This window comes from Lepisosteus platostomus, chromosome 1 (genome assembly GCF_059453375.1).
Source record: "Lepisosteus platostomus isolate fLepPlt1 chromosome 1, fLepPlt1.hap1, whole genome shotgun sequence".
Lineage (NCBI taxonomy): Eukaryota > Metazoa > Chordata > Actinopteri > Semionotiformes > Lepisosteidae > Lepisosteus > Lepisosteus platostomus.
The window spans coordinates 76,307,952-76,333,025 of record NC_142611.1 but is presented as its reverse complement, the minus strand read 5'-3'; the positions used below and the strand labels follow the sequence as shown (position 1 = coordinate 76,333,025).

The 25,074-nt window shown below is 37.7% G+C and overlaps 1 protein-coding gene across 1 annotated transcript in view; it reads left to right on the top strand.

Annotated features, from left to right (window-relative positions):
• Positions 1-3,123: 3,123 nt before the first annotated feature.
• The window catches only part of LOC148678730 (atrial natriuretic peptide receptor 1), a 33,968-nt gene continuing 12,017 nt past the window's right edge, over positions 3,124-25,074 (top strand). Inside the window, exons 1-17 of the mRNA XM_088637666.1 lie at positions 3,124-3,332; positions 4,136-4,322; positions 6,260-6,381; positions 6,761-6,850; positions 7,020-7,165; positions 9,117-9,244; positions 13,895-14,041; positions 15,416-15,570; positions 17,796-17,931; positions 18,562-18,656; positions 19,014-19,158; positions 20,258-20,336; positions 21,863-21,962; positions 23,630-23,734; positions 23,847-23,924; positions 24,483-24,587; positions 24,700-24,771. Of these exons, the coding sequence (XP_088493792.1) occupies positions 4,151-4,322; positions 6,260-6,381; positions 6,761-6,850; positions 7,020-7,165; positions 9,117-9,244; positions 13,895-14,041; positions 15,416-15,570; positions 17,796-17,931; positions 18,562-18,656; positions 19,014-19,158; positions 20,258-20,336; positions 21,863-21,962; positions 23,630-23,734; positions 23,847-23,924; positions 24,483-24,587; positions 24,700-24,771 (1,875 nt within the window). The 5' untranslated portion in view covers positions 3,124-3,332; positions 4,136-4,150. The remainder of the gene's footprint in view (positions 3,333-4,135; positions 4,323-6,259; positions 6,382-6,760; positions 6,851-7,019; positions 7,166-9,116; positions 9,245-13,894; positions 14,042-15,415; positions 15,571-17,795; positions 17,932-18,561; positions 18,657-19,013; positions 19,159-20,257; positions 20,337-21,862; positions 21,963-23,629; positions 23,735-23,846; positions 23,925-24,482; positions 24,588-24,699; positions 24,772-25,074) is intronic.

Below are 25,074 nucleotides of genomic sequence, written 5' to 3'. Positions count from 1 at the left end.
ATTAGGGTGATTAATTAAAGTGAGTCTGACTCAGTCTCAGGGGATGCTGACTTTGCTGGGAATTGAGGTACATTAAGCATTACCTCTGCTCTCCCATATATATTTTGTGAGATTAATATCTGGACAAGGATAATGAGAACTCATGGCGTTAATTGGGTACATGACCTCTATGAGACTAGCAAACAGTAGGTTAATAAAGAATATTCCATGAGAAGTCAGAAGATGAGGTGGCCTTAAACACAATGTAAAAACATAATAAATGCTATGAAGAAAAGGGCTTTATTTTTTTCCAAAAGCTGAAATAGAAGGACGGACCATTGGTGGCAATCTAGATTCCATTCTGGAACCACTGGCTGGGACTGAACACACATGGTCCCTATCACACTGGACACCAGTCTGACATGGGCATGGGGAAAGAGATAATTTAAAACTGCTAATCAAAACTAGCCAGTACATTTCTGGGAGATGAGAGGAGAAAACCCACACACTCATTCTGAGGACATGCAACTGCACACAGACGGCAAAAACTGAGCCCAGGACCCAAGAGTTGTGAGCTAGTAATGTTAACCACAATTACACCACACCCAGGTGGCTTCATTGTCACTAAACTGCCTTACATTAGTTGTGATATTGTATGCCTAATTCCATACTGGTGCTTTAAAGGATTCCTAAACCCTACTTCCAAATTAAAACTCATTCTTTTCCACAGATCACAGGGGAAGTTTCAGGTCACAATGCAAGCTCGCAGAAGAACAGTTAGAGTTAATTCTGTGCTGAAAAAGTAAAACAAAAGATTTTTTAAAACTTTTCAGCGTGGAGTTAACCTCTGTTTATTCCTTTTTTCATAGATCCCCATTGCGCATTTTTCATTCAGAATTATTCACGTCACAGTAAGAGAACTCTATTTCTATTTGTCGAACGTGTGGCAAAGACATACAGCTGATAGTACTGTATGAGGTTATGAAATGAGATAGATTAATGTCTAACTCTCTTTTCTTGGAACCTCTTTACTAGGATCTTAAGAATTCAATCATTCATTTCTTGAAGTTCTACATGATTTATAGTTATTTACATAGTCATGGGCGCCACTGGTCTGTAAGGCTCTGTGGACTGAAATCCAAAAAGAATTCCCACGATCCTTCACATGTACAGCACAAGCGTGTCTTTGAAATACAGTCATATCCCAGTTTAGTGTAATCCTGTCTGTGGCCCTTAACAGAGTAGCTTTTACTATTTGATATTGCTGCTTGAAACATGTACTTTACCTATTTGCTGTTGGATGTTTACATAGAAACCAAAGCTGTTTCAAGTTATGTGTTTTAGAAAAGCTCTGGTCATCTTAAAAGCTCTGGTCATCCCGTTTGGAGACATCATTGCTTTTCAAACAAGAGAATTGATAGAACATTCAGCAGTTTCGTATATCTTTTACACTCACATCAACAGCTATTCTGAAGACTATAATTTGCCCATCATCTACTAAATGTTGTTTGCAAGACTACTACTTTTTTTGCTGATTCCACATTTACTTTAGGACACCAGGACTGGTGTATGATTGTTAAAGATTGTTGTTATTGTTGTGTCTCCAATAAGGACACCCATGTAAGAGAGATAAAGAGAAAGCCCTGATTACGTATGCATACAGGAGGTACACCTTGAGATTAAAAATATCTGAAAGGCGAGACTCAAAGGCTTGCTTACAATATACAGTTTTATACAGAACGGAAACGTAGGGTGGGAGAGAGTTCTCACCAACCAGAGCGACTTCTGTTATCTTGACTAATATGTTTGCTTAAATGACACAATGTTATTAAAGACAAGATATGGCTGTTTAATAACAGAGTTCAAAGAACATCTGATTTTGCCTTGCATGGCCAGCTCATTCTTAAGGAGCTTTTTTCTGTTACAAGTTCAGCTTGCGCAAGCAGCAGATAAGAAACACGTAAAGTGAGTAGAATCCCCCTGATCAGACATACATGTCTGGCAGCCAGCCTCCTTCATTATTAAAGATATAACACTGAGACTTAGTGTACCTTCAATAATAAATGCAAATATATATTTTTTCAATTTTTATGTCTGGTGATTCCAAAAGCTGCTTCTATGGGATATGTTTAATTGGAACATGTAAAGTCAGGTACACGTTACCCTAGTCCTGTAATGTAATTTCCTTACAAAGGTGATAAAAATTAAGAGAAACCTTTTTCAATAACAAAAATGCACACTAAAGCAAACATCCTGGGGCCATGTGGTGGCTCTGTGGTTAAGGATCTAAGCAAGGCCTTTCACCCCAACTGCTGCAGTGGAGCCGTATACAGTAAATGACTGACCCTGCGCTCTGACCCCAAGCTTCTCTCTCCCCGTCTGTGTGTCTCATGGAGAGTGAGTTAGGGTATGTGAAAAGACTTATTCCTAATACAAAAAATTGTATATGGCCAATAAAGTGATCTTAATTGATCGCTTCATCTATTTTCTAGTTGCTTCATCCTATTCCGGGTTGTGGGGGAGCTGAAGCTTATCCCAGGAAGCAATGGGCACAAGGCAGGATACTCCCTGGACGGGACACCAGTCCATCGCAGGGCAGACACACAGATACACACAAACACACACTCACACTAGGGCCTAATGCAAACGTACCGATCCCAATTCTTCTGAAACAACAAGTCAAATTAAGTTTTAATCCTCCTGATATTTTCTGTACCCTGAATGAAAGACGAGAATTATCCTTTGCGAATCCCACAAAAGTATCTTCATAAATCCCATTTCCCTGGAATTCCCCATGGATATTCTGTGCCAGGAGGGGACTACAGTTTTGCAGACAGGGGCTCAGAATGTCATTAAGATGTACTGGAAAGCGTCAGCTCCATTCATACTTTGTTTCTGCTACTGTATGTACTGCATGCTTCTAGATTCAACAGGTCTTCTTTCCAAACATGGCTTTCTATTTACAGTGGCTAAAAAATACACAATGCCATTGTTAAGTAGCTTGTTTCTATTTTTACTTTCACCGCCTTAAGAGTTTCCGTAAATGTTCATATGAACTGTTTATGTTCTCACATTGATGAGCTAAACAAATCGACAATGTCTGTGTGGTATGCTGTTCTTTCTCAAAGTGAATTGTAGACACGCTTAAAATGTGTTATGGCTCACAGATTGGCTCGTAAGAGTGGAATACACGGGGGATTTAAAACATAGTGAAGTACAGGCTAACTAGAAACCTGGGCTGCTCTTCACCTGGTGCACTGATCAGTCCGCACCTGAAGCTGATTTACTGAAGCATTTGTTGGAGGGAATTCCACTCAACTGCGAAGAAACGCTGTTCTTTTGTGAAAAGGGTGGTAAGTAGCATTTAAATAAAATGAAATGGAACTGAGCTGTGGCATGAAAAGTTTAAACTGCCCATTGTTCTTTTTAACTGTTGTTGAAATGTTTTATGTACTGTACATCTGGTTATTGTTATATGGAGAAATGAACTACTGAAATTTTAGTACATATGTTATGTAATATACTGTACTACATTTAGAATGCCTTTGGAAAAGGTATCTCTTTTAGTTATATACAGTACAATTAATAGGAAAGTCAACTGAATTTAGTAAAATACTTTTAATATTCCTCTGCCAAAAAATACTCTTACCCCAAAATATTTATTATCCTTATAAAGGTCTGCTGCAATGGATCTGTGCAGTATTTTTTCATTTTTATGCCCTGCCCTTGCAGTTCCCAAAAGCTTAGAGGGATTTTGCAAGGGCAGGGGGAACATTTGAAAAATAGGATATTAATACAGTTTCACGGAAATCCTGGGAATTAAATCTAGTTATATTATTACATATTTTACAAAGCTTTTATCAGCAAGAATACTTGTATACTTGTACTTTAATATCGGATTTAAAACATCGAGGATATTCTTTTAAGAACTATTGTCTGGCAAATTTGTTATATTAATCTTATCTCGTAATATTATATTGAGATTTGTTTTTAAAGATGAAAAATAAAATGTGTAAAATAATATGCAAAAGGTACCTTATTTTGAAAGTGAGAAATAATACATAATACAAAGCTGCGTTAGTGTTTTTAAAATATAAATAATTGAAAAGTAAGAGATTTTTCTGAGGGTGTACCTTAAGTTAATGTTTCGTTTTAGGATTTGCAGCAGCAAATGGAAGTCCTTTCTGTGGTTCTTTTGGCCTTTGCACGCTGGGGTGAGGGGCTGGATTTCAAACTGCTAATCTCCATGCCTAATACCTCCTCTCAGTTCCATGTGGGAAGAATTGGAGCTGGAGCCCTTATTGCTATCGATGAGATCAACAGGAATTCTATCCTATTAAAGGGTCAGTTGATGTTCTACCCAAAAGAGAACAAAAAGCTCGCTGTGATGAATAAATGCTGTATTTACACAAGGAACACCTTGGCCTTGCACAATAATATAGACTTTGACGAACAGTGTAAAAGTTATTGACTTCAGCTTAAAAACTGGCTCGTAAGAGTGCATATTTTATATTATAAATGGTTACCATATGATGCTGAAATCAAGCAAAACAGCTTATCTACTGTATATGCATTCCTAAAATTGCATTTTGATTACTGTAGTTGTTTTGCCAGTAATGGAATTACATGATTATTTTTCAGTGGTAATGTAAATTAAGTGTTCTAGTCATGGTGCGCAATATGGTAACTTTAATCTAATGTATTATGACTTAGAAACTGCATTTTTGTATCTGTTCAATCTATTGCCGCATTCTAGGAGCAATGACAGCTGCACAGGAATGGGGTGACAAGGGAAATTATTGCTATGAATGTCACCATAATGGATGGACAGCTCAGCTATTGGAAACCTTCACCATGTCACAATAAGAGAAATGCTTTATGCACGTGTGTCATATTAAACTATTAAAGTATGGCAGCATCAAGCTTTCAAATATTGGAAACATTACAGGAAACACGTTCAAGGTTTTATAAATGATACTTCTGATGGCACTGATCCAGATTAAGCTATTTAAAGCTCCTTGTTAGAGATACAGTATACACATCCTGTGTCAAGGAACTTGCAAGAAATTCATTAGTCTCAAGCTATGCAGTTTCAGGAGATACATATTAAGCTTAGAAATTTAGATATATATTGCAAAAATGATATATCAATTTCACACCTTTAGTAAATGTAAAACCAGCAGGTAGTGGGCACATAATAAGGACTGAAGAACCTTGACTTAGAATCAGGAAAAATAAAATGTTTACATTTTAAAAAAACTTAACTGCAAAAAATTAAATCAGTTAATGCCAAAGGACTGATATCAGAAGATAGAAAACTGCAACTGCAACTTTCTTGCTGAATTAGATTTTTCCTGCTTTCTTCTTTGTTGTCAAAAAGAATAAAGAGCACCATGGTGTGTTCTTCCCTTCTAACTTTTCCCCTCTCACACTGTGGTGTTCTGCTGGAAATTTTGGAAACGCTGAACCTAGAGATCAGGCTGGGTGGAGAGGACAATGTTGGAAAGTCTTGTAATGGTGGAGGTCGGTTTTCAAGCCCAGGTCTAAATACCTATAGAGCATTAACCAGCAATTAACGGAAGCTCTGGTGCTCCAGAGGGGATCACCCACATCTTCAGAAGTGGGAGCAGACTTGGGATGGACGAAGAACCTGAAGATGGGACCATGAGACAACTCTGAGGCTTTCATCATGATAGTCGAGAGAACAGCAGGGGGGGTTGGATGGCCTGAAAACACACAGGCACATCATCAGGAGAAGATGCAGCCAATGTCCCAAAATTTAAAAATGGAAGTGTCCTGTCCTGGATGGGGCCGGACTGCAAAGGGCAAAGCCAGACATCAGTGTCCTATACTTTGATGACGGTTCTAGACTGCATGGCTCCACTCAGTTCCTGCTTGACGCTGGCCACTGCTGGGTGTGTCTGGAAGAGCTGTCCAGGAAAAATGCTGGAGAGAGTTGTCCAGAAGCAGTTAGCGGAGGCACTGCCCTATACCACACAGGGTTGGGTGAAGACCTAGTGGAACACAAGAGCCTCTATTAATTGCTGGTTAATGCTCAATAAATATTTTGATCTGGGCTTGAAAACCAGCCTCCACCTTTACCTGTGGAGCTTGCTGAAAATCATCTACACTACTGTGATGAAGAAAACCCACAAGCCCGTACAGCTACAGTACATGTCAAAGAGAAAGGCCACAAAATGGATGGATATACACGGGATCCATCTAAATTGTCCATGAGTTGTCAACTTTAAACTCTGTCTTATTGTGGTATATCTCCTAGGTCACCGATTGGTGTATGAATATGTCGATGATGAATGTGATGCGATTAGAGGACCAGGAAAAATTGTAAGCCTACAACATAATCAAAACTACAGTGCTTTCATAGGCCCATCTTGCTCAAAGGTAAGCAATAAAAGATTTTAATTTTCTGTATGCTCACTCTCATTTAATACAATGGGACATCGCTGGAAGGGGATGAGTACTTTTGCTAGGCAGTACATATTATATACACACTATACACACTACGGACATACAGTACTTCTCATTAGATCAAGGAATATCTTTGATGTTGTACTCAGTTCTGATTGAAATTCTCTTATGAAGTCTTTTTGTTCCAGATATCCCCTATGTTATTGACATTTAGTTCATTTCAGCTACGTTTGTTCATTGCTTCGGGATGGATGTTTATAATGTTAAGGTCTATGAAGAGCCTCTTGTGCAGACTTGATGTGGGGATGGTTCTTTTGATTGGAGGGAGATCTTTGGTGTGCTCTTTCCTTAGGTATGCTCCCATGTAGGCAGGCTTGCTGGTTACTGGAACATTGCAGTGGTCAGTCCAATCTGTGCAGACTCAGAATTTCTGGATAAAAAGGTAACTGCATTTGAGTGATATAATCTTAAAAACAATGGATCCCTAAGTATTTGTACATTTGTTTAAAAATGTCTAAAAAATAATTCAGAATCATTCTTTAATTACAAAGTTATACAGTATACAAGTCTATTTTCAGGTTTCTTCCTGTTATTTTTCTGTTCACCTTTAGGAATTTCCTACAATGACCAGAGTGTTTGGTCCTTTTACCAAAATGGGGTCTTTCTTTGTCAAGATCTGTGAAAAGTTTAATTGGAGGCGCATTGGAATAATCTATGATACTAGTCCTACTTGGACCATCCCAGCTGGAGGAATCAGGTAAAAACAGGAGGAACTGTGTATGTGAATGCATTGTTGCTAGGTTTGTTATACTGTAGGTTTCAAGGGATTTTGTCCTTTGCTTCATTTTAGATTATAATATGTTTGAAGGGTGATGAGTGTCCTTTGGTACTATGGGTACCCTAATTCAAGGGGAAATGATTGTTTTAAGATGGAGTTAGCCCTTCGTGTTGAGGCCATCAATGTTTCTCAAAACCTCATTGCAAATCTCAGCCAAATTTTTGCTCTTTTTTAGCTTTTTTATGTTGAGGTGAAAACTTCTGCTTTTTTGGTCTAGATTGAAATTAAGATTTACTGGAATACCTCTTATCCCTTACATAAAGAATTATTAAATTAAGAACTTAAGTTAAGTACACTTTAAACTGGAAGACTAAGTACTTTCAGAGGTAATTTAGCCACTTTTATTTTACCACAGTTCAGTTATTTATAACAACATTTATGCAATTGAAACTAAGTACAGTTTGTAGACAGAATCTTCTGTTTCTATTATAAGGGTTCTCTTACTGTATTCTAAAAGATTATACTGTATGTCAGATTAGTTGATATTTTGGATAAACAATACAGCAAGAAAATCTGTGTAAATGGAATCTATAAAAAATAGGGTTGGGAAAAAAGAAGTCAAATGTTTTTGTTGAGACTATTTATAACATGGAAACATGGAAACTGTTTACTTTCAGTTAATTTAGAAGATACAGAGGAAGAAATAATAATAATAATTTGTGGCTACTTGACCCAACAAAAGTGAGGTTGATTTTCTGTTCTACAGTATGTAGTACAAAAAGTAGCAACAACGATAAAAATTCTAATAATAATAATAATAATAATAATAATAATAATAATAACAACAACAACAACAACATCTGACATTTATGTAGCATTTCACAGTGTACAGCAGGTTGACAGGTGGCAACCATTATGCAGCAGCAGCAAAACCACACAGGGCTACGTGGACTGAATGGCTTCTCTTGTTTGTAACCATTCTCTGATTTTACACAGAGGCTCAGGAAGAGGTTGAATTTCTAATCTCCCCCCCTTCTGCTCTCCTAGGTATAAATATCTTGCATCCAAAGCACCCTTTGAGCTTCTTTCTCACACTCAGGAGATGCGTTAGACCACAGAGGCAGACCTTACCTTTCATCCTCTGTTGTTTCTGTGCATCCCCCTCACTAGTCGATGGACTCCACAACCATCTTTTACTCATCCCCCATGAGGTTCATTCACCCTTATAGCAGCTCCCTGGCTCATTCCTTCTAAACATAGGGAGGTCTGGCCAGCCTTGTCCTTTGGGCTTGCTGCTATTCACTCAGCCAGGCAAATCATACCAAATAACACTAAAATAACAGAATAAACTCAATACATTTGGACTCTGTACTGTATTAATTATCATTTATTAAAACTGCTGAACTGAATTAAGGGCCAGATTATGTAAGCCTACAGTGAAATAACTCAGACTCTTATAAAAAGTATCATGGGATCTTCTTCATTTAAAAAGTTCTAGACATTGGTTTAATGCCTTATCTGCTGAATCCCTATCTTAATGTGCCCATTTAATATTTGGAGATAGAGAACAGTTTAATTAAAATATGGAACAAGGAAAGGTTTATTCCCAGCTGAAAAGAGAAGAAAAGAAACACAACGTTTCGGCTGTGGAGACTTCTTCGGGTGTCTTCAGCATGGAATAAATCTTTACTTGTTCCTATGTAGTCTACGCATGCTGACGCAGCTACCTACTTGAACTTATTTAAAATATGTTGTAAAAATGAGAGTGAATAAAAATGAAGAGGTTGATAATGTGTCATTTATGGCACAAAACGGATGTTGACAGATGTTGAAATATTCTTGTGAAATAGATGTTAATTAAGTGATCCACTACAACAGTGGATGAATCCCCAAAATAATCCTTTTTGTCTTTCATTATTAACTGGTACAGATTTGCTGCAGAACAACAAAATATTACAGTGGCTATATATCAAGACATTCACTCTGGTGAAGGAGATACCTACAACACTTCTGTCACACTAGGAAGTGACCTAAAGGTTGTGTCTGCTGTGTCTCGCAGTGAGTAAACATTTTTCTTTAACCTCTATGGCATTTCAAATAAGTGCCCAAAATTCTGCTTGATTTCATGACTTTTAGCAGGCAAGTCTACTGTTGATTGCTGGGCACATGGGTAGAAATGCTGAACTAGAACTAGCCTAATGCAGTTGAGGTAGGTATGGACTAAGGGATTATTATTACTATGTCATTTTTTTCAAGTGTGTAATTGCTGCTGATGTACGGCATGCTTGCAGTACTATTAGAATAGCTAAATATACAGATGAATATGGCTAATGTTAAATCGTGGATTTTTTTTTTATGTACAGATATTCATTTACCATTCCTTACACATACTGTACAGGGTCTAGTTAATTCTGATACTGGTTCTTTCCATCATTTTAGTAGCATCAGTCAAAGTCTGATACTACTAAACTCATGCTATGTATAAATTGATAGACTAGAAGAATATAGGATAGAATATCTTTACTCTTGAGGGTCTGGAGACAGGGGGCGTGTCCGAGGGGTGCAGGTGTCCAGGGAGAGTGAATCCGGGGCGAACAGTCCATGAGAAAATCCAAACGGGTAAGACAGCAAGTAGAGTCCAAGGCCAGGGGATCTATCCAGGAAATAAAACCATGAACCGGGTCGGGACCGGTGGGGCAGGGAATGGGGAACAGAAGGTTAAAACCATAACGGAGCCAGACGCAGCAGGACCCCGGGCTCTCACGAAGCGGAATTCAACAAGGAACCTCGGGTGACGTCTGCGTCTGGCTTTTAAGGTGGAATGGAAATAGGGAACAGGTGCAGGTAATGGGAAAGAACGAGGAAGGGCTGGAGCGCCCTTAAGAGGAGGAGTATGAGAGCTATGAGAGAAATTAAGTATATATTTATGTACAGTACATATATTATAGATTACAAACATCCAGAATCTAATGAAGTCAACCAAATATATTAAGAAGTAACAAGGAACAAAGGACAGTAGGGTGAATAGTAGGAAACAATGTTTAGTAACTGTAAGCAGGAGGTAGTTTTTTACATAAAGAGTCATTAACTATTGGGAACAAATCACTCAGCCTCATTTCTGAAGTTATGTCCATGGAGTCTAACAATGGGCCATTAAGATATGAAACTGATAGGCCAACAATCAAGAAGATACATTTCCTTTTTAATAACATTTCTTTTTCTACCCATTTTTTTTTTACATTAAATGGGCTGGATCTTATAATAGGTATGATTCTGTACAAGAAAACACTCTAGGAAATAGTTGTTTATGACTTCATTACAAACCGTGCAAAACAAAACTATTGAGTCTCTCTGAACATACATCACTCTGAAACAATGACCAAATACAGTATATGTCCATGTAGCACTCCATTTCTCCTTCCTTGATTTTTTATAATGTATTCTCAAGGAGCAATAGAGGGCTTATAGGAATAGGGGATTATATACTGCATTTCTGCAAACGTACAAAACAGGAATACAATTGAAATTTAAAGAATAAAAGCCATAGGCTTTTGTCTTCTAACATTTGTACCAGGGCTACGGTGCTCTTTACCCAAGACCCTATCAAGATCAATATTCCATCACAGGCCTATCAAAGTGGGATTAATGTCTAAAACCAGTCCTGGAGCAATTGTGTTCTATCATCATTTTAAGTCATGTTAAGTATGTCTGAAGCAGATGGAGACAATGATGCAGTTAGGCTTCAAAGTGCTGAAATCAGCTACCTTTTCGATCAATGAAATATCCAGGAATGCAAACCTCCAACAACTGCTAAACTCTGATACCCCAGTAAATCTAAACGAAACGTTTTCGAATGCTTCAATAATAATCACAACTGACATATTCTAAAGTGTGCACAGCCCATGAAATTATATATTCCTTCCTTGCAAAAAAAGCTTAGCATTTTGCCTGGAACAGCAAAAAAGACAGTTATTTTGAGTTGTCTTTAGAAGAGTTAATCCACTCATCGTAAAACCAGAATAGATGCATGTCTATTGATTTTCACCCACTGTGAGAAGCACTTTCAGCATTGATTAATATTTGTTCAAAGTACCGTGCTTATCCAGTGGATATCACAGTCATTCAATTTTCCCCAGATAACCATCATGCCTACTGGGATAAACAGCTCTAATTTCTTATGCTTCACTTGTCTGAATAGACTACCTGTGTGTACAGCACAGATGTTGGGCCATTAAAAAAATGATGCAATTAAAATGCTTTCTGCCCCCTAGTCTGCACAAAGCTCATGCAATATTCTTTGTAAAGTGCAATTTCTCTAAAAGATACATTCTGTGTTGCTCTTCTGATACATGGCATGGAGTTTATAATGAAAGTGCGGGAGGGATGACAACAACCAAGCTCAATCGTACTCAGCAGTCAGTAATTAGCAATCACTTCCGTCATCCTTCCTCCACCAAAGGCTAAACATACCAACCTGATTTCCTACTCTCCCTCGCATATGTCTTTTGCATCCCACCTCCACCTCTTCAGCTACTCCTTGGTTACCCTGCGTGGGGGGTCCTGTCCTCCTCGTCCTATGGCCAGGAGGTCGGCCCTCAGCCAAGCGGGTTAAGCCAATATCCGCTCCATAATAGTTAATCAAGCTTTGATCTTCGGTGTTGTCGTTCCTAGTGAAATATAATTCGTTCAACTTTTGGTCTGAATAAAGTAGCAGTATCAACTGTGTTAATACTCAAGTCATTGCTTGAAAAAGCCAAACAGGTAAAGTATAGAGTTGATTCAAAAGCAGCCATCACCACGTTTGACTGATGGCACACATCAGCTACAGTATAAACCTAAAGGACAATCCCATCCAAATAATACCTACAAAAAGTCTATAATTTCTGCACCATCACCGTTTGTACCCTGCAAACCTTACTTTAAACACTGCAATTAAACTGTAACTGAGACTTTGTTTCTTATAACTATCTCTCTTCAAAGTATGTATGCAGTACCTTTAGTGATCTGTTGTAAATCTGAAATTTAAATCACTCAAGATGGGACCACAGAGATGTTCATGGCCCATTGTGTTTTTAGAGTTTATGTGGTTTGAGTTGAACAGCCAGGGTCCACACCTCTTTATGAAAGATGTAGTGGGCTGTGCTACAGATGGCCCCAGGTTAAGGTAAAAGGTTTCAGCAAGTGTGCAATTTTGCATGGAGCACAGGGAGATTTAGGAACACGTGAGAAAATGTAAATAGCTGGATAAAGACATGCCCTTTACCTGCTAGCCTAAACTCATCAGATATCAGAAGCTGAGCAATGCTGGTCGTGGTCATTACCAGGATGGGGAATCCTTGAGGAAATCAAGGTTGATGTACAGTAAGTGGTCTTAACAAGCTAGTACAGCATTCAATTCAATTCAATTCAATTTATTTTTATATAGCGCCTTTCACAACAAGGTTGCCCCAAGGCGCTTAACAATGCAATTGACGATACATTTTGTCAATACAGAACAGAAGACCAGAAGACAACGGAGGAGAGGAACCAAAAAATCCTTAGTAGGAAAAAAAACCTCTAGGGGTCCAAGGTCAACTGGTTGCCCAACCCCTTTGGGCATGCTAACATTATATAATTAAAAAAAAGGAAACGATGAGGGTATTAATCCATCCATCCATCATGTCTTCTGTGTGTTGGTACTCCATACAGATCTCTGTAGACCAGTAAATTCCTCCTAAACGATAGCTATATCCACAATGTCCCTCTTGGATCCATGGCAGTGATGCAACATCCAACTCAGATGGTACCAAGCCTGGGCACCACCTGGACATGTGGGGAGGAGTATAGGATAGTTTGGTCAGAACAGATGTATCTACCTGGTAGGCCAACATAGAGACACACAATGGCATGTACAGCAGCACCAGCAGCCATAGTTGTAGCAGGCTATAATGTAAGGTGTGAGTAGGCCCTGTAACTAAAGGCTTTCCCGCCAACTGTTATTTTATTAATTTGTGGAATATGAAGAAGACCTGCTAGCTTTTAAGGTGCTGAAGTTATAGTAGTTGCTGAAGTTATAGCAGTAGGTGGTGTTCTTCCCTTCACACTTCCCAGTGTAACACTGTGTTGTAGGAGGTGCCTACTTTGGGGGGAAACTTTAAATTGGAATCTTGTGCTTAGTCTTTGAACATCCCATGGCATTGTTCGTAACAGTAGGAGAGTTAACCTCAAGTGTCCAGGCTAAAATTCACCCTGGGCAAGATTCCCTTCTAAATTCCTCCCTTAATGTGATTGGCTCTCACTTTTTCCCCTTAATTGACTGTGTAGTGGGTGGGGCTGCTGGCATATAATGGTTGCATCACCATGTGGTTGTTGAATTTCAGTGGCGGATGAACTGTCCCCTCCTGTACAGTTTTCTAATACACTTTGGGACCCCTTGAGATGAAAGATGCTATACAGTATATGTACATTGAATTAAGCCATCAATTAAGTGTAAAACACATAAGTGGATAGCTACTATAGGAAGCATGAACTGCAATATAGGATCATTGTAATTTTGGCTCTTTGGCTTTGTTAGAAATAATTCCTTGTTGAGTGATCTCAAAATTTTAGAACCTAGTTTATTATGAACGTGTATTCAGACATACGACACAATAGTTCACTTTTGGCAAAGTGTATGCAAATTAAATACCTAAATGACATTTTAATTCATATAATTTTATATTTCTGCAGTTATTGTGATATCAGCAAAAGGAGAAGTGGTGAGAAACTTCCTCATTGAGGCCCATAATCAAGGTTTAATCAACGGAGAGTATGTTTTTTTCTGCTTTGAGCCCTATGAACAGAAACAGATGTTTGGCATTTTTGACTGGAGAAGAGGTAGGTTGTACAATTGGGCACTTTGCCTTAAGAGATGCAAGGCTGGAGGGGGAGCTGTGTCTGGGTGCAAGCTGCAGAGGAGTAACTTAACTCTAGTTTGAAAAGTGGAAGAAATAAGAAGACGTAGGAGGGTCCAAATGAATGGACATACGCTTGTTTTCCATTTTTTGGCACTTTCTCACCTCCTGTGTCCAGTTTTAATAAATGAATTCTTTGTCCTCCTTACCAACCCCCTTGCTTCACATTCTAGGTCTCCCCTTGTTCCGTCCCAGTGTGGTCCATGTGCGTTTTGTTTCTATGTTCCACACTTCCTGACTTTGGTTGTTCTCCCTCCCCATTGGTTCATTAATTCATCCACTTTGCCGTATTAAGTCATTCGTAATCAGCTTCTCAACCAGTCAAAACTCAGATCTTTCGGGATTTAACTTTCAGAACGGCTTCGGCTTCGCTTACGTTTTGCTTCGGCTTCGTCTCTCTTTGTTTTTGTTCGTTTCGCTTCGTATGTGTGTTTCCGTATAGCTTCAGCTTTGTTGGTTTGTGTTCGTCTCCTCCTTGTACTTTTGTTTGTTTGTATTATCCTTTATTCCCCATTACCTTGCACAAACGTGTTTCAATATATATCAAACTCTTTTGTACCCTATTCCTTGTGTCTACACTTGTTTTCCCTTATTAGTATTCGTAGCTCACTTGTTTGTGTATTTGTGTGAACTTTTGCCGAAGGGTTCGTTAAGGTTACCTGGTACATTTTACACATGTAGTTTGTCTTTGTATTAGAAACACTAGTTAAGTACGGGTGAGTGTCTTTTGTCTTGTATGGTTTGGGTAGTCAGTATACAATAGGTTAGCCAGGGTGTTAGACACCGAAGACTGGGTGTTTCGGGTTTTGTTTTGTAGTTAGGTCAGCTACCCCTCACTTAATTAGCCAGCTCCTTCCTTTCCTTTTCCCGAATTTGTGTTTTCCTTTACCCCCATACCAGTCACATGTTCAAATTATTCATATTTCACTTCTGATTACCTATCCAAGTTCATTACAACTATCTTTTCCCCCACACCAAAGACTTCTTCCTGCACACCTGGAATTCCCTTAATGTCGCACTCCATATACCCGTAGATCATCAGGGTGTGTAACTCCCCTTCACACCTGCATGGCCCAAACTGTGTATTTCTTCTCCTTCCTTTCTACTTTTCAGCATGGGAATTAAACTCTGTATGTTTTTTTATAAGACACATATGCCTGCTCAAGTAAATGTGAGTTTCTTTCTCTGTGGGTGTCTGGCCCAGAGGTGTTGTGGGTTCAAAAAGAAATGCATTTTAATTTGAGAGGAAGCGTATTTCATTTTCAGCTGGAATGAGAAATGTACCTTTCTTTCCCAGGAGATGCTTATGACTCAATAGCAAGAGAAGCTTACCAAGCTCTATTCCTTCTCACCTTGTACAAGCCTGACAACGAGAGGTACATGAACTTCTCAGCTGAGGTGATTCGAAGATCTAAAGAAGACTTTGGATACCAGTATGAGCCAGGAGAAAAAGTAAATTTGTTCCACCTCAAGTAACTACAGTACCGCATGATCATAATGCCTCAGGTGAAAAAACAAAATGTTGTCCACCCCTCAATACCAGAATATTAGTTCAGTTCAGTTTACCTGTTATATACACAAGTGCAAATAAATGCTTATTTGCATGTATGCTCTCATACAAAGACATTAAGGGAACAGCAGCAGAAAAAACAACAAATTAAATAACAAACAACTTTAAGAAAAAGTCAGACAAGCAGTGTGAGAACAAAACATTAGCGTGAGACAGTGGTAGGGGTAGAATTCAGTAATCTTGACAGTTTGTGGGAAGAAACTGGAGGTTCATGCCTTTATGCTCTTATAACACTTACCAGAGGTAAGGGGGGTGAAAAGTGCTGCTGTCAAACCACACGACATGTGAGCACACACTCAATGGCACACCTGTGAAATGTGGTAAGCACAGTTGAAGATAGACCATAATTTTCTCAGCTGTCTGAGGAAGTAAAGGCGCTGTTCTTTGTAGCACCAGTTACATGCTGGGATCATGTTATATCATTAGTGATGAAGGTACATAGGAACTTGAAGTTGCTAACCATCTCAACAGCCACCCCATTGATGTGAACAGGGGTGTGGTCCCCACCCTGCTTTCTAAAATCGATGACCAGCTCTTTGGTTTTGCTGACCTTGAGGGAGAGATAATTGTCAAGGCACCACTCCACCAGGTTCCTGACCTCATCCCTGTAGGCTGTCTCATCATTACTACTTTCATTATTACAGTATGAAAATTATTTAAAAATTCTCAATTATTTGTTTTTCTGCTGTTCCAACGTGTACTCACTCTTACCAATGTGGCGGACAGGATTACCTCAGGTCAGGACTGGTGAGAACAGATAAGGCCGCAAAATGACAAATGACTTCCAACAATATATATATAAAAACAGATTTTAAATTTTCTAAACATCTTTACACAAATTTAAACAATTTCATAATCCCTTTGAGTACTGGGATTTATGTCTGAACAAAACCATGTAGTAGACTATACAGTATGTGATCCACTCGGGTGAAAAGCAAAGAACTGGAACTGTTTTTTTCTTTGGAGGAAATTCCAAACATGCACAGGGTATTACAAATCATTGTTACCCAGAAATACAAGAAAATCCAGTTAAATGAATTAGTGCGGAAGATATTTAAGACAATATTTAAAAACAAAGTAAAGAATTAAATGCAAGAATTAAATACCTGATCATATCTAAAACGCCAATCAAGCAATTACTGTGAAGCTGATCTGAATAACAGTTGAACATATTATCTACTGGATTATTATTAAATATCCCTAATTAAAAGAAATAGTTATGGTTATTCCGTATGTACTGTATTTAATGCCAGATTTAAAATGTAAAATTTAAAAAGAGACATTTTACAATAAAAAGGTGTCATGCATTAATAAATAGTGCCAGGGAGATAAAAGAAATAAGCCTGGGACAGTATTTTCCATTTTTTGTGGACTTCTAAAAATGCTATCCCATAAGAAGGAAAACCATACATAACCAACATCAATTTATTAGAAAGCAAAGTTACATTTAATATTATTTAATCATTTCATGAAAAGAGAAGTTTAAAATGTTTGAATACTTAAGATGCAGATTTAACAAGGATATTATCACGGATGTCAGAAAGGACGAACCGTGGAATGGCAGGAGAGTGATGAAGACCGTATGCGTAGCGGCGAGACGGGGGTTAGCCCGGGCTCAGCTGTTCAGGAAATGCCGTATAGAAACCTATGCCCTGAGGCAGCGGACGTGGAGCGACCTGGTGCTAGGCGGGTCTCAGGACATCCGAACGTCAATGCTGAGCGAGGAGCAGATGAAAGACCCAGAAATATATAGCCCCAGAGAGAGAGAAACACCGGAAGGAGAGCAAAGCACCAGAAACAAGAGACAGGACAGAGAAGGAGCGCCCTCTGGCTGCAGAGGGCGTGACAGATATTAAATTTTGCGTTCGGCAATATGGATTACACACATGTGCAAGGCTTACAATGGAAGTCTACACACTGTACATAAACCCTTTCTCAGCCCTTAGTGTCAAATGCAGGATACATAGTGTCCAGATTTCCAGATGACTGTATGAATTACACAATGAATTGTACATCAATTTATATTCAGTCTAGATCTGAATCTGTTCAGAGGTTTCTTTCTCAGGAAATGAGGTGCAAGCAATTATTTTTACACTCTCTTCCATAGGTTTCTGTTCTGCCTGCAATCGCCCATGATTCTGTCTGGTTGTATGCACATGCACTGAATGAAACCATTTCTGAAAATGGTGATCCATATAATGGGACTGCCATTTCTCGGAAAATGTGGAATAGAACAATCACAGGTAATTTACTTGAGTGTATTTAATGAGTTGGGAGTCTCATAGCTGGAAATTACTGCCTTAAAATGAAGCAGCTTAAAAAATGCCTCTTTTTTAAGGGTGACTATATTGCTCCATAATCTCAGGGAACAGCTCCTGATTGGCATACCTCATTTTTTCATGCCCTGTAATTAGACCTCCTTTTTTTTTTATCTTGACACATGTACAATAATGAATGCGCTGATTTCTTTCAAAACATAAAATCACATCCTATCTCAAAGAATTTTGGAGATTACAGAGCCACATGGTCACCTTATTAGTGGCACCACATAAAATAAATGTCATTTCTTGAATTAAAGCCAGCATTTAAAAATCATATTATATAAAGTTTGAAAATATAAATATATATATAACACAATATATAAATATAACATAAAAAAACACAGTTTTGATATGAAACAATATTCTTCAAATTTCAAGTATGGGTTACATTTACTTTTTCATATTTTTCTAATCATAGAAAATCAACATGCAAGTTGAAATGTTCAGAATTGCAATGTGTTCCTTCTTAACTTATCTTACTGTAAACGCCGAATTTAATGCATTTTTATAAGGTGTAATTTAACCTTTCTTCTCTGCTTTAACTGGATTCAGGGATTCAGGGTGAAGTAACAATAGATGACAATGGAGACCGTGAATCATCTTACATGATGTATCACGTACAAAACAAAAGTAACGGAACATTTCAGGTGAGTCTTTGGACGTATTTGGCTTTTGATAAAATGCCTCATTATTGACTCGCAAGGTTAGATATTTTACAGTTTAACACAATCTGACCAGAAAATGAGGGTACAGATAACAGATATTCAAGATGATGACAAAACCCCCCGACGAGTAAAGCGATATTGTTACTAGTACTTTGGCTTTAACTCGCCTGGCTGAAGAAATGACGGCAACGGGCAAGCATCACCGCCGTAACATCCATCAAAAGAACAATATACTGCATGTATTAATGTTTGATCTGTTTGTACAGTATGTACTGTGTGTTTTCAGCCAAAAGAATATTCTTGCCAATTATTACTCCATATGATTTCTGATATGTGCAGGTTATCGCAAATTATTTTGGGACGCGAAAAAACTACGAGCAGGTTCCAGGACTCAGTATTGTTTGGCCAGGAGGCCGAAGCACGCCGCCTTTGGACACTCCTGTGTGTGGATTCACAGAGGAGATGTGTGAGGACGACAGCACAGGTCTGCCGGCTCTCTTATATTCTACAGAGCACACTCTAATATGTTTAAATCTATTCCAAAGTGAAGAAAGAATAATCACATTGCCTGATTACAGATAGCATCTTTCTGAAATGTTCTAAAACAGAAATATTACAAAAATAAGGCAATGTTAAAAAAAACGATTACATTAATTATATTTATTCAAACATAAGCCATCAAATTTTATCGTGCTTTTGAACGACTCTTTTTTAATTTGGTCAAAACCACAAATTCGTTTCTGATTATCTTATTTTGTAAAATATTTTCAGTTACAAAATCTACAGTGTATTAATATATGAGTGTAAGCTTCATGTACAGTATCTGCTCACATATACATCTGGTAATATAAAAGGGTTTCTTAAGGGTTTCTTTTGTTCTTTCTCTTATCAAACCACTAACATGAACATTTTCATTATCTTAATTATTTAATGTAAAGTACATTATATATTGACCCAAGATGAGGAGATCACTAAACTAATTTATTTTCTGCCTTTAGTCCTAAGTTTCTAGAGGTGAACAGCTTTTTCAAAATTGTGAATTATTTATTCATGCTCCTTGAGTTTCCTTTTCCTTAAATTGTGAATATTCAAATAGAGATATTCAAGATTTCTATTTGGTGTACATTGATCATATGGGGGTAGGTTACAGGTTTCAGGCTGTCAAGAGATGTTTGATGTGTATTGTCAATGGTGACTACTCTCCATCATACTGTGCTGATAAAAGCAAAGGGTTCTGGGAGTCTGGAGCAAAGACACCCACCCATCACTTTATTTAAGCAATGACTGGCTGAGAACATGCTGCTGAATGAGAAGGCTCTAAAAAGTCTTCCTATATCTAACAGCAAACCGTATCTCTCCCAGAATGGTCTGCAGAAACCTTCGGTTCTGCCAGTCCAGCCTAAATCAGGGTTGAAAATGTGAAAAAAAAGACATAATGACAGGTTTAAATTTGTAATTAAAAGACAGAATGAAACAACCCTCTCATAGTGACAGTCTACAACACATCTGTATAAAATTGCTGGGAATTATAGCCTGTTTTGGGATTCTGCATTACATTAATTACATTGCTTTTTGTTTTGCAGCAAGAACTACCATAATTGCAGTCGGATTAATTGGTGGCTTATTGGCTGTGGTAATAGTTGGTTTGAGCCTTCTCTACAGGTACTGTATTAGCTTTGTTTTACAAGATTTATATAAGAACATGAGTGAATTGTCAAGAATACTAGTAATAATCAACTCTTCTTTGTTTAAGGCCAATGATTAAATTCCTTTAACCTCTTTTAAAACTCAAAAGGCATGCTTTAGAATCCTGGGGGTCTCTTTTGAGAATATATCCTTCTCTGGAGTGTGGTAATCAGGACTGGGCATGATAAAATTATAAATGGTGCAAACGAAATAAACGGTTGAGATACCCTTCTCTGAAGAGGACTCAACACTTACATACTGGATAGAGTATTCAAGCACTCTTATGTTTTTTTTTTATAATTACTTATAAAGAGGACGTTCATATATCAATGTGAGAGGTTAAGCCCTTCTTGTAAACAATCTCTTCAACCCTATTTATAGAAATACTGTTTTCAACCAACCATTATAAATCTACAATCTGTTGTTGTTGTTGTTAGATAGTTCTCATAGTTACCATACTTTGAGCCTGCTATGTTGTTTAAAAAAATTTAAACTAAAAAATGAAGCACGATGATTGGCTGATTGTTCTGTAAAGCTTCACAAACTTCTTGCTCACTTTCTCCTCTACCAGAGCTTTAGCTCAGCTGTTTCCAGTTGCTTGGTAACATGAAAGACAAAAGTAATTAAGAAGGTAATACTGCCATCGAGTGGTAGCTAATCCTCAAAGCTATAGTATTTCTTTATACTGAGATACAGTAAGAGGCCAAAGAAACTATGAAGAACTGTGCTTGATTCATACAGTACTTGTTTCAGCTTTGACATTTTAAGTAAAACAAAAATTGAAATTGAACATTAGGTTTTAGACAAAGCATGCAATATTAGAAATTATTTTAAATTTAATGGATTTATTACATATCTTTTGCACTCATAACCTTTACATCTCTTTGATTTTTAATTTTTTTAATTATTTTGTAGAGAATGACAACATTCTTTACTGGAACAACAAGGTGTCACCCCCCCCCCCCCAAAAAAAGCTGTCAAGTTGTTCTGTAACAATCAAATCAATCAACAAAAAAACCCCACAAATATGGAAGATAGAAACCCTTGTACTGTATGTTATCTGCTTTACTTTGTGGTAAATCTACAAGCAATGGAAACATGGTGAAGGTGGCACTACCCGAGTGTTAGAGAGGATTAATTGAAGTCAGTCCCCCTCTGGTACCTCCGGTTTGGTTTCCTGGACTTTTCCTTGAAACCTGATGAAGGTGTGCCTATGGAATTCACCTGTACTAAAACACTGAAACTATCCAAAGTGTCCAAGAAAGTTCCAAGCCATGTGAAACGGGGTGTGAAGTGGACAATATTTCTGAAGTAACTTGATGTGCCTCAAATGTTCTTCTGTGTGATTCCCAGTCCAATCCCAATCTTTTAACATTGAGATTTTAAGTCACTCATGAGCATTAACATAAACATAATCACATTAACAAGTGTTACATCTTTAAAATGTAGCGTGCTTTGTGCATTTGGGCACTTTTAAGTTCTAGCTGGCAGTTGTGTTCTAGGAAATACAAACTTCAAGAGAAGGCCTCTCTGATGCTCTGGAAGGTCAACTTCAGTGAAGTGAGCATGATGGAGGCGAAGCATAATTCGTCAGTCTACAAGGTAGGGTTTGACATGACTGGCTGTTTCTCCAGGATTCTAAACAACTGTTAATGTTCAGGGGGCGTTTGTCCAATTCCATTACTGTATAGTAGTGTTTAAACAAAAAAAAAAACAGCCTGACACAAAGAGAAGTGTGAGCATAAGTCACCCAGTAGCTCGACAGCTAACCAGTCTGGTTAATTTCTTTGTCAGCACAGGCAGAACCATTAAAACTAAAAACTTATCAGGTCTCTGTTCAAACAAATGCTGCCATTCAGCCCTTCTCTTGAAACCTACTATTTGTTATCTTGTGGACTGTCAACCCAGACATTCTGCATTAGCAGCAGCAGTGTACATACCACAAGACTTTTGATCCTTTTTGTTGTTTGGAAAGCACTATAAGTTCTATTTCAAAGAATTATAAATAACATACATTAGGTATGCTGACCCCCAGTCCTGGGGAGGGGGGGGGGGGGGTTACTTTGTATGCACAAAACTAATTCTGGGCCTATTAGAAGCAATTTCACAAGGAATAGCCTTGCTTATTAAGAAAAAAGCATTTATGGATGTTTATTGAGAAGTTAGGTATAAGGTATTTAACCTGCTTGGTTGAGGGCCAATCTCCTGACCACTGGATGAGGAATTTAGTATACCCAAACAGTGTTAACCAAGGGACGTCTGAGATAGGGTGGAAGAGGGATGCAGAAGCTACGCATGAGGGACGTATTATAGTTTTTCAGGAAGTGACACCAGGAAAATGATGAAGTAGAGTAGCAGAAGTGAAGGAGACCTTGGTTGTTGTCATCCCTTTGACCTTTTTTATTAAAACCTCCATTTTAATTAATTTTTTAATCTTCCAGCTCTTAAGATGCTGCTGGTTTAAAGATACTTCTGTAGGGACGGCAGCTCTCCAAGTGTGGAGATATCCACCCTTAAAGAAAATCAAGACAATTTAAGAGTATTACTGACTCAGGCCTGCGTGCTTATTTACTGGTGATAGTATTTTGGGCAATAGAAGTTCTAAACTGATTTACTTTGCATGTAGCTATGACACACGTACAGGAAGTTTCTGTGCGCAATAGATTACAAGGTTGTTTTGAGTTCAGAACTTGTCATATGTATGGGCTGTTTGTTTTATAAACTTGAGATCTTTTTAAGGGGTTACACGTACAGTATAATGTACCTAGAATTATAACACTATAACTGTTTCGTATTGTATTAATATTGAATATTTATCTTAAATATTCAGATTCCACAACTTATTTTGTATTATTTACTTATTCATCATTGAATAATCATCACCCGTAACATACTACACAAGATTGATATACCAAGGTGGTTAATACTATGCTTATACTGTAAATGCACTTGATGAAATACTGTGTTTTAAATCTGTGTTACAAGTATCAGTAAGTGATGTCCTCTGTAGTCATTACTGGCCCCTTATTTGTTGTAATTTTCTTGGAATGTCTGCTAATTCCTTATCCTTAATGCTAAGAAATATAACAACATGAAATGATCCAAGCTGTATTTTACAGAATCTGTTAACATGCTCCTAAGAATGAATCTCCTTCATGTTTAATATTTTGTGTTATTGTGTTGTAAAAAATCATTTTATGTTGCAATTACTACAGTAGATAAGCAATCTGCAGATAGAATAAGATGAAACTTTTTGCTGTTTTTTAAAGGTCTCTCATTATACCATGAAGTCAGCGTCTGATTCCTTAGAAGCCATCTGTGAAAGTGAAAATACACAGAGTGATTTCTTATTTACAAAAGCCGCAATGTACAAAGTAAGTATTCTAGTCTTTATGAAGATTTTGATTCGCGCAAACCATATGATTGCTTTGTAGACTGTGAGCGCTAAGTAAATGTCTGCTTTCAGGTTCTCTCTCTGTCTTCTAGGAGAACATCTGTTCCATTCGCTTCTTGCATGTGAAAAGTATCAATCTGAATAATGAATTAATTAACGAGCTCAGGCAGGTAAGTGACCAAGGAGATACTGTACGGTCTAGAAAAATGTATCAAGGGCTAAAGGACATTCAGTAATTTCATACCTTAGATTTAAACTGATTTTCATTTTTCCCCAAATATTTAGGATTGCCATGTATTGTTGTTATACACACACCCAGATGTACATTTTCCACATCTCAACTTGCAACTACAGTACAAACCTCCTAGTTACACAAAGGGGAGAATGAGGAAGTCTAGGCTTCACTGACTCATCTTTTAACATATTAATCAAACACCCTAGACCAGAGGAGATCTGATTAGTGTATGGCGGATGTACTGTATATTAACTAGGGATGTGATCCATGTGTAGTTCTTGAGACAACTGTGTGTTTAAGAATCATTAAGAATCATTGTGAAGATCAATTCAAAAGTGCATAATATGGCAAAAAATGAAACATAGCTCATAAACAGATAATTGAATAACAATATATCAATTCTCATTTTGAAATGACTTCTTTGGTTGCAATATCTCAGTATTTTATACTACTTAAACATAAAGAAGTCAATCTCTTTTTATTTACTTTGCAGTGCAGAGATTTGAACCATCCTAATGTCTGTAGCTTCATTGGAGCATGTTTGGAGTCCCCTCATCACTGCTTGTTGACTGAATATTGCCCCAAAGGAAGTCTGCAGGTGTTTAATCTTTGATACTTCTAGTGTTATGTTGGTTTGAATATTCTTTCATTGTGGTTTCTTTACCTTATTCATAAGTGGAATATTGATTCTTTCATTTTGTTTTTTACAGGATATTCTGAATAATGATTCGATTAAACTTGACTGGATGTTCAAGTATTCTTTAATGTTGGACATAGTGAAGGTAGTTTTACAGTGTTTTAGTTGCCTAAAAGTTTCATGAACATAAAGCCGTCAGAAAAAAGTTGTGACTGACAAATTCAAATTAAGCAATTCATTTCATTTGCTTTATTGTTTTTATTTGGTTTGAACCCAATTAGCCTCCACGATGGCCTGGTGAACAACAGACATAAAAATAGATACTGAATAATCATGCAGCAAAAGCTGGAGATTCTGGAAAGCAACTTGGTCAAGCTGGAAGATTAGTCAAGACAGGATAATGTTTGTCTGATGGGCTTGCCAGAGGAAAAAGAACCAGATTTGGTTT